The sequence below is a fragment of the Typopeltis vanoorti genome, chromosome 9, assembly GCF_054136105.1.
Source record: "Typopeltis vanoorti isolate ZY-2024b chromosome 9, IOZ_Tvanoo_1.0, whole genome shotgun sequence".
Taxonomy (NCBI): Eukaryota; Metazoa; Arthropoda; class Arachnida; order Uropygi; family Thelyphonidae; genus Typopeltis; species Typopeltis vanoorti.
This window is the reverse complement of record NC_143557.1, coordinates 75,021,243-75,038,565: the sequence shown is the minus strand read 5'-3', so window position 1 is coordinate 75,038,565 and position 17,323 is coordinate 75,021,243. Positions and strand designations below refer to the sequence as shown.

The 17,323-nt window shown below is 32.8% G+C and overlaps 1 protein-coding gene across 1 annotated transcript in view; it reads right to left on the bottom strand.

Moving 5' to 3' along the window:
- Positions 1-17,323, bottom strand: part of sl (small wing phospholipase C gamma 1) — a 546,737-nt gene that overhangs the window by 17,254 nt on the left and 512,160 nt on the right. The window contains exons 30-31 of the mRNA XM_090398565.1: positions 15,174-15,262; positions 5,149-5,315 (exon numbers count right to left, since the gene is read on the bottom strand). Coding sequence (XP_090254691.1) covers positions 5,149-5,315; positions 15,174-15,262 — 256 coding nt within the window. The remainder of the gene's footprint in view (positions 1-5,148; positions 5,316-15,173; positions 15,263-17,323) is intronic.

The following is a 17,323-nucleotide window of genomic DNA, read 5'->3' as shown; positions in this document are numbered from 1 at the left end:
ACATTCAGGTATGCTGTTCTTATCCTGGCTTCCATGAATAAGAAGCACTCACGTTCTACTGTTGACTGTTGCACTCTTATTCTACTGAAACTTGATTTTCATTTCCTGAAATTCAACATTATGTCAGAGTACTTTATCATAAATGTGTCAGGTAGCTATGCCTGAAAAAACAACATGGTTAAAAAAAATTCTATATTCATCTGCAACACAATTTTTGATAGTAGTGGAAAAAATGTAACAAAAGAATTACAGAAATACCATGTTGATATAACTGGTGCTGCTGAGACAAAGCTAAAACAGGTGAGATACTTCTAAATAATAACTACAAGATGATATATTCAGGTAACAGTGATCAGGGAAAGGAAGGAGTAGTGCACTTCTTGAATGGTGGGCAATTTCAAGAAGAGTAATGTGGAAAAATTTCAGAATGGAAAACTAGATAATAAGACTTGTGTGGAAGCTTTTGAAAGAATTCCAGAAACGTATAAGACGTATAACAGAAATATCTTAGAAAAATTTGGTGAAAAGAGCAAAAATAATAAGTATGCACAGTGAATTTTTTGCTTATGTGCTAATCATTACTAACACAATCTTCTAACAGAAAGATGTACTTGAATTCACATTGCAAGAAAATAGAAGAGATATGATAAACTTCCCAAAAAGTTATTATTGATAGTGATATTTTCAGACTGGTCCAAAATAAAAGAAGTAGTAATCATTTAGTTTTGGGCATGATGAAAACAATACAGTGGATTCAGGTTCATTAGACTATCTGGAACAGCATAATTTGGCTCAATTAAGCAGCTGCCCCAAATAAACTAGAAAAAATGTAAGTTCAGACAAGTTTCTCATTTCTGAGTAGCAAAATTGACTTACAGATGAACTTAAACAATTAGCTAGCCTTAATTGAAGTAAAATATTTGCCATAAAAATAATTTCATTTACATATATTCTTAGCAGTTAATGGTGTTCTAGGAAATGATCAAGCATAAGCTATCATTTAGTGCAGACACAGCACTGCCTCCATGCATGAAACAAAGTTGCATTCCAGCAATATTTTCTAGCGTTCAGGGTATTTACGCATTCAAGCAGAGAGTGTCATCCTCATGTCATCTGATGCTTTGTGCAATTTCCTCCTCAAAATCTTAATTTTCATTAGAGAATTGAAGACTATCATTAATGGATGCAAACTCTTCATAGTTTCTGATGTGGCTCACATTGATGGGATGTCATTTTCCCTATTGGCTGTATGCTTAAAACCATGAGCAAAATAGTTTTAGATTGTCTTGTTGCTCATTCCTCACTAGCTATAAATGGCCATAAATGGTATTGTTTGTAACAGATTAACTTTTGCACTGACTTACTTAGCAATTGTCAAGAACCAGTAAAATTTTTCTCAATTTCCATTGTAATTCAATGTCTCAACTCATAAGCCATTTCTTAAAAAATGCAGATGTCATCGATGCATTTTGGTTTACATGGTGAACTCCCTATTCTAATCCTTTCAAAGCATGGAAACCTGGTTCTTTTTCCAATAATTAACAGCTTTTGTTTATCAGTTCCTGACGTATTTGAACATCATAACACTGTTACGTGATCCACTGTTTTCATTAAACCAAACAGTATAGTGTGTTTATAACCCAGAGAACTGCCCAATGTTGACACAAAAAAAATAGCCATGCTTTGTCTACATTGTAGATCATCAGTACTAAATTTTTCTAGCTGTCCCAAATAAACAAAGCAAATTCTCTAAATATACTAATCTCAAAATGCTTAACTACAGGCATTCAAAATTATGTAGTACCATAACTCAGAGCTATGAAAATGGGTAGGAACACGGAAAATGCATCCTCAATGGAGAATGCATCCTTAAATGGAATTAATGAAGATTCCCTTTAAGTGAGAAAGTTTAAATTAAATAATAGATTACAGAATAAGCACAGCTGGTATAGCAGAGAGCTAGATGAATAAATTTAAATAGAATGAGTTGGAATTTAAGCAGAACATTAAGTCATACATACGACATTTTAACTTATGGATCTGAGAGTTGGGTTAGACATGAAACAGTTGACTGAAAACCAGAAACCACAGATACGAGAATTCTAAGAAAATTGGAGAAATGAACAAATGGCATTAATAGCAAAATCATGTCAAGAATGATATAGAAAATAATTGACATCATGAGCATACAAGCATGTGTGAGCAGAGTTAATCCAATATGGTACTGGTCACTTAAGCAGAATGAGTGATGAAAGGTTAGCAAAATACGCATTTGATACATGAGAGACAGGAAATGAGAACCAGAGGAGGACCAAGATCTAGGAAGCTTAATGCAGTTAATAAATCCTTAAAGATCAAAATGGGATAATTATTCATGTTGAAGTTTCTGGAGCAGAAAACTATGTAAACACTGGAATGTAAAAAAATAATTTACTAGCTAAAATTAATTATTTACAGCTGATGTTTTGCTAGCATTATCAACTGATGATTTGCTGGTAATCTGTGTATGGGACAGGCAGATAGTGGAAGTACAAGAAACGAGGTGACCGAGCTGCAGTATCTGCAGCCTCATTTCCCTTAATCTCAATGTGGCTTGGAATTCAACAAAGGCATACATCCATGTGTAGCTTCTATAACTGAGAGATGGCATGTTGGAATTGAGAGAGTGCTGGATGTTTCTGCAGTGCTAGACATTGTATTGCCTGTAGAGAACTTTGTGAATCTGTATATGTAATGCATCTTTGGTAGCAATTCAGTTTTATGTAGTTTAAGACAAGTGCTACTGCACACAGCTTAGCAGTGAGGTTTTTACATTCCATAGGATTTGAGCAGTATTCCACTGGATTTTCTGATTTTGAACCATTTGTGTAGAGAAGTAAATTCTGAAGAAGACATTGACTGATTCAGCTAAGGAGGTATGGGTGAAGTTGTCTACAAGGATAGAAAAATAAGAACACCATGGGGGACACAAGAAGTTAAAGAAGAAGTCCTGGAAAAGAAGAAAGCATACCAACAGTTCCTCTAAAAGAATACAGAGAAAAATGTAAGCGAGCTAAGCTATATATAAAAAGGAGCTAAACAAAAGTCATGGGAAGACTGGTAAGAATATAGAAAATAAATATCAGGAAGGTGACAAAATGTTCTGGAGGCTATTGAAGAAGTTTAGAAATGGAGGAAAGAGTACTGTACAAGGAATCAAAGATGATAAAGGTGATATGAAAACTGAAGATAAGGATATCCTAGATGTCTGGGGTAATTACTTTGAAAGATGTTAAATGAACCAAACAGTGACAGAACCAGACTAGAAAATTTTCAAGAGGAATCCAAAGACAAGTACATAGCAATACTTGAGGTAGAAAAGGCCATCAAAAACTTGAAGTGTGGGGATGCAGATGGAGTAGATGATATTCAACCAGAAATGCTTAAGTATGGAGGTATAAAAGTTTTGCAGTGGCTACACTGCATATTTCAGAAGGCTTGGACAGAAGGTCAAATTCCAAATGATTGGAGTAGCTCTCATAGTACCCATCCATAAAAAAAGGGAATAAAGCTGAATGTGAGAATTACAGAGGAATTTCTCTAAGTGTTCCAGGTAAGATTTATGCAAGCATACTTGAAAAGAGGTTGAGAAAGATTGTGGAAGAGAAACTTGGAGAAGAACAAGCTGGGTTTAGGCCAAATAGTTGAGAAATTGTGGGAATACGACAAGGACCTGTACCTCAGTTTTGTAGATCTGGAAAAGACATATGACAAGGTGCCCATAGAAAAGCTTTTCAAAACACTACAATTAAATAAGGTGAATGGAACATTACAGAGAGCAATACATAGTCTATATTTAAGTTGTCAGTCAGCAGTTAGAATTGAAGGAAATGCAGGAAGATGGTTTGATGTAAAATCAGGGGTAAGACAAGGATGCACATTATCTCCACTCTTATTCATCATTTATATGTATCACATTATGAAAGAAAGTGGCATTAGGCCTGATATTAGAATTGGAGATGTCAAACTTAGCGCTTTGCTTTATGCAGATGATGATGTACTCCTAAACAGATTTAGTGCAAGTCTCCAGGATTCCCTAACTAAATGAAATAACAGTTGTAACAAATTTGGTATGAAAATAGGTAGGAACATAGAAAATATAAACTGTGTCATGAATGGAGATACTATAGAACAAGTAAAATATTTTAGCTATTTAGGCACAGTTTTTAGTGAAGATGGCAGGTTAAATCTGAAAAGAGACAACAGAATAAGCAAAACTAGTATGTGGGTAGCCAGTTGAATAAATTTATATGGGATAAGAGAGAAATTATCCAATACACCAAGTTAGGAGTATACAAGACAATGTTCAAACCAGTTTTAAGTTATACATCTGAGAGTTGGGTTAGAAATAAAGCACTTGATCAAAGTGCTTTATTTCTAACCATATGAGGGTTATGAGAAAAATTAGGGGAATGCACTGATGGCATCAATGGCAGAATCATATTAAAAATGAAGATATTAGAAAGGAACTTGACAATATTAGTATTCAACGATGTGTATTCATTTAAATAGAAAGGGTGAGAAAAGGTTAGCAAAACAGGTGTTTGATGGCAGGAAACAGACCTAGGTCTAGGTGGATTGATTCAGTCAGAACTATCTTAGGAGAATGAAATGTTAGAAATGACATTAGAATATTGGACAATATTGGAGTCCTTACAAATAACAGATAATTTGGAGGAAAATTGTTGATAAGAGATTAATAATAATGTAAACTTAATCATATAGTGCTATCATAGTAACCTGTACATCACTGGGGGTACGTATCAGGAAATTGATGATAAAAAAAAAAAACTGTCTTTTTCAAAACAAAAAGTTGAAAAGGAAAATGCAGTTTTTTTTTTTTTAAACAGTCATACATCAAACAAAAGATTGTAGTAAATAAAATGATCACATGAAAATGAAACTATGTAATCATGGCATTCCAATTCCATATACAATCAACCCTCATTATGGCAAACACCGTTATAACAACTTCCCTCCACTATAAAATTACTGAAAAGTCCCAAGGAAAGTTTCGATATAATTGTTGTTCTAAAGGACCATCATTATAGCAAACTACTAAACAAGATTGAAGTTCAATTTATTAAAAATATTTTATGTGTAACTAACCTTTCCTCATTTTTGGATAACAGCTGCTCTTCAGTAGCACACAACTGGGCTCGATATTGTTGTGCACTTGTTTCATCTCCAAGCCTTACAGATTCTTCAATTTGTTGATTTAGCTCTCTAGAACGGTCTCTTAACTGCTGAATGGAAGTGTATACACCTTCTTCATCCTTTTGAAAATGTACAAACACATACATGATTAGTTATGGAGTATGCTTCAATGAAATGATGTGAATCAAAGAAATAACCAAGCATTAATTTAATATCATAGCAACTGAATTCTCAAATTTTTCTTAAGTCTTGTTCATTAATAAGCAGATCGATGATAATTAAAATAAATTTCCAAATAGTCTGTGTTTATGTATTGAATCTCTACAAGTTATGAAGGTGAATGTGAGCTTACAAAGATAAAAACCATCTTCATCAAGAAGCATGTGCTGCAGATTTATACAGATATACATACGAATAGTATGTTTATTTTTTAAATATGAATACCACCCAAAAAAGGATGGGAATTGATAGTAAATTAATATTAGCTGGTTTCATCAATTGAAAGTTTTATGCATTAGACTATTTTAGAGGTACATGATATTTTTCAAGTCAATTGATACTATATGAGAAAAAAGTCCTAAACAGAACAGGAAAAATCTGAAAATGTCCACAATGAGAGATAAATAAGAACTCTGTATTAGATACAAGTTAAAGAAACAGATCATAAAATAAGAAATTATACAGAAAATTCTTGGTAAATAAGTATGCATATGCTTCTATAAAACTGCAAAAATATGGGTAAGCTATACAATGTATGGGGATTTCTAACACCATATCTCCTTGACCTTGTATTAGACTACATCTTGTGGATGATATCTTTGCATCTGGTATCACTCCGAAACAAAACTACTTCAACTACTGGATAAAATTAACTCCTTATACACTTGCATTAAATTTACTATTGAATGCAAATTTTTGGATACTTTAATACATTGTACCTTGGCTGGTAATATTGAATTTTCTGTTTATAGGAAGCCATCCTTTATAGGGAGATATATCAACACATCATCATCCTTCACAAAAGATAGGTATTATTATCAAAAATCTTGTGCACGAAACACATACAATTTGTTTTTCTAAGTCTCTTCTATTAAAATTAAATCCTTAGTCTACCCACAGTGTAAATGTACTACAAGTTTACAACTAAACCAGTTGTGGGTGAGACCAAATAAAAAAATGAGTAAAAAAGAAAATAAAACTTACTCTATTAACTTAATGGATAGAGTGAAACCTTGATACAGAAATAATTGATAATTATCATCCCTCTCCCAGATTGCAATCTGATGTTAAAAAGGATCTGCATACCCTACCTTAAAGCAACATCTGAACAAACAGCAAAGACTTTCTGCAGATAATAATCTGTACACCACCTTCAAACCAGCCCAGAAGTTGTCATCTTTCTTACCACCTATCAAAGATACATAATTACTCTATCCTTGCCTGGTGTTTATGAAATACCTCTATCTTTGTATTCTTTGGACAGACTGGCCATTCTGCTATGATCAGAGTCCAAGCGAATCATGATTATAAAAGATTTCTGGAATCTGAAGGTTCAGAGTTTGCTTCTTATGCCATCAACACTAGATATGACTGGAAGAACCAAACCAAGATGCTACACTACACTAGGATCAAATTCAATAGTCTATTTTTTGAATCATGTGAAGCCCCACACCACGTCCTAATCTTAATCAGACAGACTGCATGCCTTATCTCTACGTTTTAGGAAGTGATTGCTGTTAATTGATTATAATTTTTTAAAATTTAATTATACATCACAGGGGAAAATTCATCCAAAGGAAAATTTATTACAGGAAAAATCACCACAGAAAAAATTCACTGAAAGCATTATTTGCTAGAAAGTTGAAGTCAGTTTGGTTTAACACGTATTATGTAGAGGTGTGTGATAGTAAATTGTATCTCAGAGATACTGCGAACTCCGATGTCAGTACAGTATTAGTTTAGTTTTTTGTAATTTGTTTCTTTTTTTCAATAATTTCTAGACTATAACTGAAAATAAATAAACCATCATGTATTATAAGGTACCTGAGGTAAATAAGGCCTATTTAAAAAAAAATCATATTTATGGTAAAATTGCGCCGGTTTGGTTTCTTACACACCCACACACAGAGGACGCAATACAATGGCAAATCACTGGCGGCATATTATCTAGCAACTGTATTGTGTCATTTTGACCTAGACCTTTGTGGGAGGTGGTTGTGTCTTCCCGTTTAATAATATTATGCCGTAATAATTCATAAGTTTTAATTAAAAATATTGTTCTTTTCGCATTGTTTTTATATTTAAATTGTTCTTTCAACATTCAGTTTTATGATAAAAAATGTTTTAATTGATTTGAATTCATATTTTACTTGAAAATAGTTATCTAATCTAGTTCACGGCAGGTTAATAAGGCCCAGTAAATTTGTTGATGGGCCTTATTAAACTGCTATAATTTATGATTTTATTTTTTGGTGACTGCTCATAATAGTTATTTATTTTATTGCTAAAGGCCTCTGAAAATGTCAGAAATTAAGAAGAAACGGGGTCTTTGGACTGATGAAAGACTAGAAGCAGCTATGAAAGCTGTGCAAAGAGGAAAACTATCATAACGTGCAACATCAGAACGCTATGGATTATCTAGAAGAACATTGAGGAACCATTTAAAGACAGAGAAGATGACGAAAGATTAGGAAGAAATACTGTGCTAACAAAAAAACAAGAGAAGAACTTGGTAGAAAGAATAGTAAAGTTTGTTTCAATTGGCGTCTCTTTAACTTCAAAATCTATTCGCAGGCAAACTTTTATATTTTGCGAACAAAATGAAATTAGGAATAACTTCAATAAAGAAAGTGGCCTCTCAGGAAAAGATTGGTTGAAGTTATTTTTAAAGAGAAACCCAACAATTTCTAAACGTAAAGCTCAATTTTTGAATCCTGCTTGAGCTGTAAGAACATGTCCTAATCCTCCATCTTGTGATTCAGATAACTCTGATGATGAGATTCCATTTGCAAATCTAAAAACAAAGAACTCTTTGAAGTCATCATTTCAGGAGTTAATGCCAACGCCAAATTATGCAGTTGTAAAGGCAACACCATGAAGAAAAGCTTTTAAATTATAAGGGCCAGAGAGTGACCAAAGATCTTTTCAAAGAAAAGGATAGTAAGAAAGAGAAGGCTGCCACTAAAAAAACAGGAAGAACCAAAAAATAAAAATAAAATAAAGGAACAATGAGTGTCAAAAGAGGGGTGGTATTGCCATAGATGCAGAGAAGAAAAGGTTGCTGATATGAGTCAATGCACAGTGTCTTAAATGGTACCATGAAGGGCGTGTTGGTCCCACCAAAGAAGAATGTGGCGTATTTGTATGCCCTTATGACTGTTCTTAAGCTAATAATTATGATTAAAAATAATTGTTATATTCTTTTTTAAATTTAATTTTGTTCAAGGGCTTTATTAAACTACTATGGTTTAATAAGGCCCACTCAAGTTTTTGAAAGACTTGGTTAAAATATAAATTACTGCAAGAATTGTTCTTATTTGTGTTTTTTTAATTAGTGATAATACAAACTTTAATATGAACACTGTTGTTTCAATTAATCTAAACAATTGTCTAACTTATTCAAATTTTAAATAAGGTGGGCCTTATTTGCCTCAGGTACTATTTGTAGTGTTTTTTTAAGTTTTATCACATTTCAGCACATACTAGTAATGTGTATATCTCATGGATACATGCGACTTAAGCTGCAATTTTTTCGACTGTGACCTCCTCAGGGTTAACCTCCCAACCGGCCAGGATGTATATATAAGTCCAGCAAATCCTGGATAAGAGTCAGACCACCTGTTGAAAAAACATGGACACCAAGTGCATTTGACTGTCATATCCATTAGAAGGTGCGATAATCCTTCACGCTGACAAGAACACTTCACGTACGTAGCTACGTTCTGTTACCTATTGCCAGAAACACAGTTGCTTGCCGTTTGCTCGGTAACTGGAATCTAAATTATATTACCTACAAGTTACATTTATTTTTGCTACTAGTCTTATCATATAATTATAGTTTTTAATGCCAGTGCAAATAAGAGATCCTTTCATATTTCTTTACTTAAGATTGCATCACTCTGGAGAACAATGCCACTATCATTTTTTTTTTTTTTTTGCTAATTATCTTAGTCACCAATACATTTTATTCTCCCAGAACTTGATTCAAGATAATTATTTTTTGTCAAACAATTATTTTATAAATTCATAAAAATCAAAATCTTAAAATAAATACAGTCTCCATCTGTTACAAATTGTTTTCTTTAAATAAAAAATTTTTTTTTCACATATATATCCACAATGAATTTTCCCCACGATGAACTGTCTGGACATGAGGAGACAGAACATATACAGAAGACTGCGATCCAGTTTATATCAATACCTAAGGCAAGAACAAAACAATCAGAAACTTGACATGAAAAAAAGCAGCCAGTGGCAAGTACACTTACATGCTTTGAATCCAATCTTGACTACATCAATATATCTTATCCTCTGGGTCTTTTTCATGCCATTTTTTTTTGCTTCAGACACTTGTTTTGCCAATTGTTCATTTCACATTCTATTTAAATGACTATCTTGTTAGATTAGCTCTCTGTCTGTACATGTTAATGAATATTAATAATATCAAGTTCCTTCCTAATTTTCCTCATAACTCTGATTTCTATTCTTTTCTATTTTAGGCCACGATATTTTGTATTTTTACAACTCTTGAAATCTAGAATATTATCACACGTATGGTTGTGAAACATGGTCAACAACAAAGGGAGATAATAGAAAACTTATTACATTTGAAAGATAAGTACTGAGTAAAATCTGGACCATCTCACAATCAAAATACTGGACTGTTTGAATAAAGACATCATAAGGAACTACGAAACCTGTTTCAAAGACAAAACCCAACATTCTATCATAAGTAGTAAGAGAATTGATTTGTTTGATCATGTTTGGAGAGCAGATGACTAATTAATCAAACAAGTACTTACAAATAAAACTGACAAGAAAATACCTGTAGGAAGGCCCTTGGAACATGGATGGATGGATGACAGCTGGATGAATATTTAACACCAACAATCTGTCCTCACTATACAGGACTTGGACAAATATGCTCACCCACTTGCTTGTGGTGAGCAGATTGTGCCAGCTGACAAGCAGCTGCAGATCGGACAAAATAGATTTTTTTATATTTTTAAACAAAATCTTTTAACTTTAAGAAAACAGAAGAATATGCATAGTATATATAAAGGGCCATTCTAGTAATATAAATTAATGCAAGAAATTATATTTCCAAAAAATCAATGTTGTTTTTACTTTTCTTTGTATACATATTATTTATTGATATTTCCTTTTTTGTAATGGTTCTCACACAAAGGAAAGGTTCTCCAAACAACAATACAGCATCACTAATCACTTTATTATTATAACTTGACACCTCCAAAGACTCATCAAGGGAGGGCATACTCTCCAGCTTTCCAGCACATCATCTACACCAGGGGTGGGGAACCTTTTTAGTATCAAGGGCGAAAATTGCTAATTTAAAAACTTCCGTGGGTGACTGGCAAATTTTAACTCTTATATATAGTGTATGTAGTGTGCAAATATATATCTCAATAAGTAAATGTGCAACATTCTCATCTGATATGGTATCTTTTAATTACAATTGTGTAGACAAATAATTATAACAATCAAGCAAAGGCTATATTTAATTTATTTAAAAAATGATATTTATTTTATTTTAGCTGAGAACTTTATTAAAGCAATAATAGCATAATAAATATTTCATCAAAGTTAATGAAGCTTACCTTTAATCTTAATCTTTTTTAGTGAAAAGGCTGAAACTGCTTTTTTTGTGAAAGCTTAGAAATATTAGCTGCGCTTGATGAGACGGCTATTCATAGTTCATTGGTGAGATTTTCGTCAGTGAGTCTTGTACGAAGGCGATTTTTTGCCAGACTTAATTTTGAAAAAAATTGCTCGCGTTGATAAGTAGTAGAAAACTGACAAGCTATTTTCAAGGCGTTATTTTTTAAAGAAGGGAATTTCTCAGAATCAATAGATTTGTAAAAGTCCAACATAGGCAGATTACTATATTTTGATCTCAAAGAAAGTGTTATCACACTGCAAATCAATCAACTCTAATTGCAAGGAATCGGAAGCTTCCTCAGGGTGTATATCAAAAGGTGTTTCAAATATTTTTAACTCAATTCTTTGATTTTTTATATCTTCAAATCTCCTTTGAAATTGATTCAAAACACTTCGACACTCATCACATACTCACTTGTTGAGTTTGGATTGTGTTCTCTTAATTTTGGAAAATGTGTAAAGCAATTTTTTTTTTCAGTTGGATAATTGAAGCATCAATTCAAAGCTCTTGATATGAGTGAGCAAAGAGGTCATTAGCTGATTGGGGCCTTGTAATTTCAAATTTAGATTATTCAAATGACTAGTTATGTCTACTAAAAATGCTTAATCACTTTGAAACTTTTCATCCTCCAATTCTTTAATGGACAATTCTTTAATGTCCAAGAAAATTTTCACTTTGTCTTTAAGTTCATAAAATTGCTTGATTTGAGCTCTACTTAGCCACCTAACTTCACAATGATACAATAAGTCCCCATATTCGGCTTCAAGATCTTGCAAAAATTCTTTGAATTCCCTGTTGTTCAACCCTTTACTTTTTATCAAATTAATGGCCTTTGTTACTACATTCATGACGCTGTTCATCTTGAGTGACTTTGCACATAGATTTTCCATATGAATGAAGCAGTGGCACACAATTAAAGTATTTGGGTTCAATTGACGTTTCTTAAATTCATTCTTAATCAGAGCCACGAGCCCTTTTTCACGACCTACCATGGATGGAGCACCATCTGTAGCGAGACCACTCAGTTTTCCATATGGTAAATCGAAATCCTTTAATGCTGAATTGACCATTTCAAATAAATCTTCACCTTTAATTGTCCCCTTCACTGATTTTAAAGCAAGAAATTCTTCTTGTATATTGAAATCTGTAGTTATTCCCCATATAAATATAGCCATTTGTGCAGTATTTGACAGATCAGTAGTCTCATCGATGGCTAATGAGTAAAACACAAATTCTGTTGAATCTACTTTCAAAGAAGTTTGGATGTCATCAGCGATATCTTTAATATAGTCAGAAACAGTTCTTCTTGATAGGCTAATAGTTTTAAACAAACTCAGTTTTTCTGGACATAAAATCTCGATGGCAGTAAGGATGCAATCTTTCACAAACTCACCTTCATTATGGGTTTTAAGTTTTTTAGCAATTTGTTCACACAATGCATAACTAGCTTGAGTTACAGATGGTCTTTCCTGAATAAGCTTTTTAAAAAGAGATTGGTTTTTGATTATATTTTCTTTCAAAGTCACTATCTTGTCTAAACGTTCTGATCCTTTTAAATTTTCATATTTCTTATGCTTACTCAAATAATGTCGTTCAAAATTATATTTTTTGTAAACTGCAACATGTTCATTACAAATAAGACAAATGCACTTGTCATTAATTTCAATAAAGAAGTATAGTTCTGTCCATTTTTCACAAAACAGAGCACATTCACCACTTCTTTTACGCTTTTCACTACAACTTGCCATTTAAAAAAATAAATTGAATAAAGTTGTCAACTGGTTAATTACAAGGCATTCGCAGTACTGCATGAGAAAAACAAAGTCAAAAGTCAATATGTTTTGACAAGTGGGAAATTGTTGTGGCGGTAATTGGGAAGCAACTAATTAGAGAAAGTCTGAACTTTGTCCGCGAGAAATGCTCCTGATTTCTTTTTATTTTAATGGCTGGTCTCGATTTGATGGTTGCCAGACGTATGATGATCGTATTTCATGTAATATAGTTATTTTTGATTTTGTATATTTAATTATTTAAATTTAAATAAATTTAATTATAATAAACTTAAGTTATTATAAAATTTTATTTACATGTACATACGAGTACATCAGCAAAAGGGCGAATTGAAATAGACTCGCGGGCGAGGGGTTCCCCACCCCTGATCTACACCAATGGCATCTACCTGCCCACCACCATCATTAGTATTTTCACAGACAATCACAATCATCCATGCCCACAGCAGGATTCGAGCCCACAGCCTTTTGGCTGGAGAGCAGATGTGCTAATCACTCAGCCAACCAGGCTGGCAATGGAATTCAACAATTGGGAGGCGGGGTATCATTTTTTTCTTTCAAAGAAAAACAGGTATGAGTTAATTAGATTTCTATGACCATGTTTAGAGTGGAAGAAACTATGCCTTATAAGGGATAGTTTCTTCCACTCTTAATTGTTTTGTAAATAAACATGTTCTTTTTGTATTTTCTTTGTCCCTTATCTCTTCTTCCTTATCTTTGAACACAAAAAGTTTATTAGTTTCGGTTCACAGTGTTAAACTAGAATACTGTTTGCTACATAACGTATCAAAAGGAACTGTCTGTTGCTTTGGGAGAAATTATATATCACTTTTATGTAACTGCCACTTAGCTTCCTTTAAAAGAAATTCATCTTTTAATTTTGGGATAGCTGTTTCTTTCCCTCACAATGTTCTTTTCCACCTTTTTTGGCTTAAGAATTTCTTTAAACTATATTTCTCCCCTCAACTTCCAACTTTTCGGAATGTCATCTCTGTTATAATCAACGCTGTTCTATTGCTCTCTCTCTCTCTCTCACTAATTCAATTTCCTCTTCGGAACTACAACCTTTGCACAGGCGCACTGCTGCCTGATGTGATAATCATCAATATGGCAGTGTAAAATGTTACAACATCGCTTCTTGTAAACAAGACTACAGTTCTTTAATGACATGAACACTTCATCAGAAAGGTCAATATTTTCTTCCCTGAAGTTTAAGTTACAGAAATAAGTAATTAAGTTAGAGGTGAGTCCTTTAATACAAATAATTATTGCAATTAAACAGTTTGTGACAGACCATAACTATACAAAAGATTTCTCTTATATGTAATATTAGTAAAGAAATTTCTGATTACAAGAAATAATTCATTTTTGCTATACATTTAGGAAATGTTCACATACATAATAAAACAAAATGCTATCCTTTCCTTTTTATTTATTTATTTAAAATCAGCTGTAACTAAAAAATACCAGATATCTTGCAGTCTCATAACTAGACACATACGCATTTTTAAAAATATGAACAGCCAACATCCAAAAATACGTTTCACTGCAGAAAAAGAAACAATTGTCTTTTCCTAGACACACTAGTTACACAAGTACCAAATGGTTCATTATCCTTTACTGTTTACAGATAGCCTACATATACTGGAAGTTACTTATATAAGACATCACACAATCATCCATCCCAGCATAATGAACAGCATCCTCAAAGCACTTGCACAGAGCCAGAACTGTTATATTTGAGACACTTTTTAGCCAATGGCTACAACCCCTATAAAATACCCATTCCTCCTGCAACCATCACACAAGATCGCAGCAAAACTGTTCCTATCTCTTATATTCAAGGATATATCTGAAAAGGTAACTGAAATTCTTTGCAGTAATTTCCATGTCAAACAACATATCCAGCTAGCAACCTTCATTCATTCTCTTGCATATCCTGGAGTGCAAACAGTTTTATGTGGTTCCTATCCACAAAAGGTTTTTGTAAACCTGTACATTCATACCATGGATTTTCATTTTTATTACTATATATATATATATATAATATTGTATTTTATTTATTTTTTACATAACAAACACAGAACTTTTTTCAAGCCTCCAATAAGCAGAGTGTTACTCTCACGCCACTTATTGGAGACATGAAGTCAGTCAAGTCAGAGACCTAACAAATAATACATACACATTTTTAGCAAGGTGTTGATCAGAAACTAATCACAAAGCAAATGTCACTCAAATTAGTTAAAAATTAAATTATACACATCTCAACATAATAAAATTCAACTTACCTTTGCATCCCTGATATCTAGATGTATAAGAAGAGATGCAAGTTCCAAATCCTCACTAAACTCGTTCTTCAATGGAACACTACGATAACCTGTGAAATTAAAAAAAAAAAAAAAGAAGCAATTACGCACTTCACATGCTGAAAAGAGAATTTCTGTGAATGAATCCTGAAAATTTTAGAGAGATTAGTTGCATGAAAAATAGTAAAAATTGGAAAAATTCTTATATATAATAATAAAACACAGTTATAACATTCTCAAAGCAAGCAAAAATTTCATTGAATGATGCTATGCTCACTGCCAACATGAAATCACAACAATGATTATGTAGACTTTCCACCAATAAAAATCAATTTATATATATATATATATATATATAATTAATTGTTATGGCCAAATAAATCCAATGTATTTCTTGTTATAAATTAAACCAGTATTTTCTCCATAAACACCCACCCATACACACAGAATACAGTTCATGAATTTAGAGTTGTATCAATTTATGATTATGAAATATAAAATACAGCAATGTGCACTTCATCATGCTAGTAAATTGATAGGGACCAAAGGAGCAATTTCTACAGTAAATTACATTTAGCATGCCACTGATGCCTCAGGTTTTTGGCTGAGACTTTATTATAGTGAGTTTACTTTTTAGCAGGGTTTGCTACAGCCAAAAGTCAGCTGTAGTAGTAATACAATTATGTAGAAATAAATTTCATACCAGAAGAAAAGGATAAAAAATTAGAGTACTTCATACTTTAAATAAGGATAGTGATGAAAGCATTTTTCCCAGGTGAAAAGACCAAGGATGTTAATGACAATATTAGTTTGCAGAATGACAAAGTGAAAGAGTTGACTGTTTTTACAGGCATAAATGATTTGAAGGGTGAAAAATATGCAATGAGAGAGGATATAAAAGAGTTGTTAAAAGAAGAGAAAATGAAGAGTACATTGGTATCTAAAAGCTAAGGTTGAACTACATTTTTACCTGTACATCAAAAAATTTTTATGACTACAGCTAAATGTGGACAAATTTATTGCCAGCATACAAATAAATTATATTACAAAATTCATCATCATCAAATTCCTGCCATGTACACTCAAGGGGTGTACAGGATATGATAGTACTACATGAAAAAAATTACATCATTACTAACTTCCTATCTACAATTTTCCTCCAAATCAGTCTGTTACTTGTCAAGACTCCAACATTATCAGATCTTATATTTCTGTCGTCTAAGGCGCTTTGTACCGTATCAATCCACCTATATCTTGGTCTTCCTCTGGGTTGTTTTGCTGCCAACCTGGCAGAGAACACTTGTTTTGCTAATTTTTCCTCTCCCATTCTATTTAAGTGACCATACCACCTGAGAATCAGGTTAGCTCTGCTAACGAATTCCTGGATGCTGACAATGTCAAGTTCTTTCCTAATATCCTTGTTTTTAATATGATATTGCCATTGATGCCATCTGTTCATGCCTATAACCTTTCTCAGGACTTTCATATCTGTGGTCAAGTGTTTTACTTCTGACCCAGCTCGCAGATCCATAAGTTAAAAGTGGTTTGAACACTGTCTTGTATACAGCTAATTTAGTGTTCCGACTAATTTCTCTCTTATTCCATACGAATTTATTCAATTGACTTCCCACCATACCAGCTTTGCTGATTCTGTTGTCTATTTCTATATTTAATTTACCATCTTCAGTAAAAATCGTGCCTAAGTAGCTGATATGTTTTATTTGTTCCACAGGGTTCTCCGTTCACAACACAGTTGACATTTTCAACAATTCTGCCTATTTTCATTGTCTTTTTATTGCTGACCTTCATACCATATCTATTACAGCAGTTATTCAATTTAGTCAGAGAATCTTGCAGACTTGTAGCAGATTTATTTGGAAGTATAACATCATCAGCATAAAGCAACGAGCTGACATTAACATCTCTAATTTTGATATCATGTTTAATTTCCTTCATAATGTGATCCATATAGATAATGAATAACAGAGGGGATAATGTACATCCTTGTCTCACACCAGATTTAACATTAAACCATCTTCCTGTACTTCCTTCAATTCTAACTGCTGACTTACAACTCAAATAAAGACTAAGTATTGCTTGATATAATGCCCCATTGACACCATATAACTGTA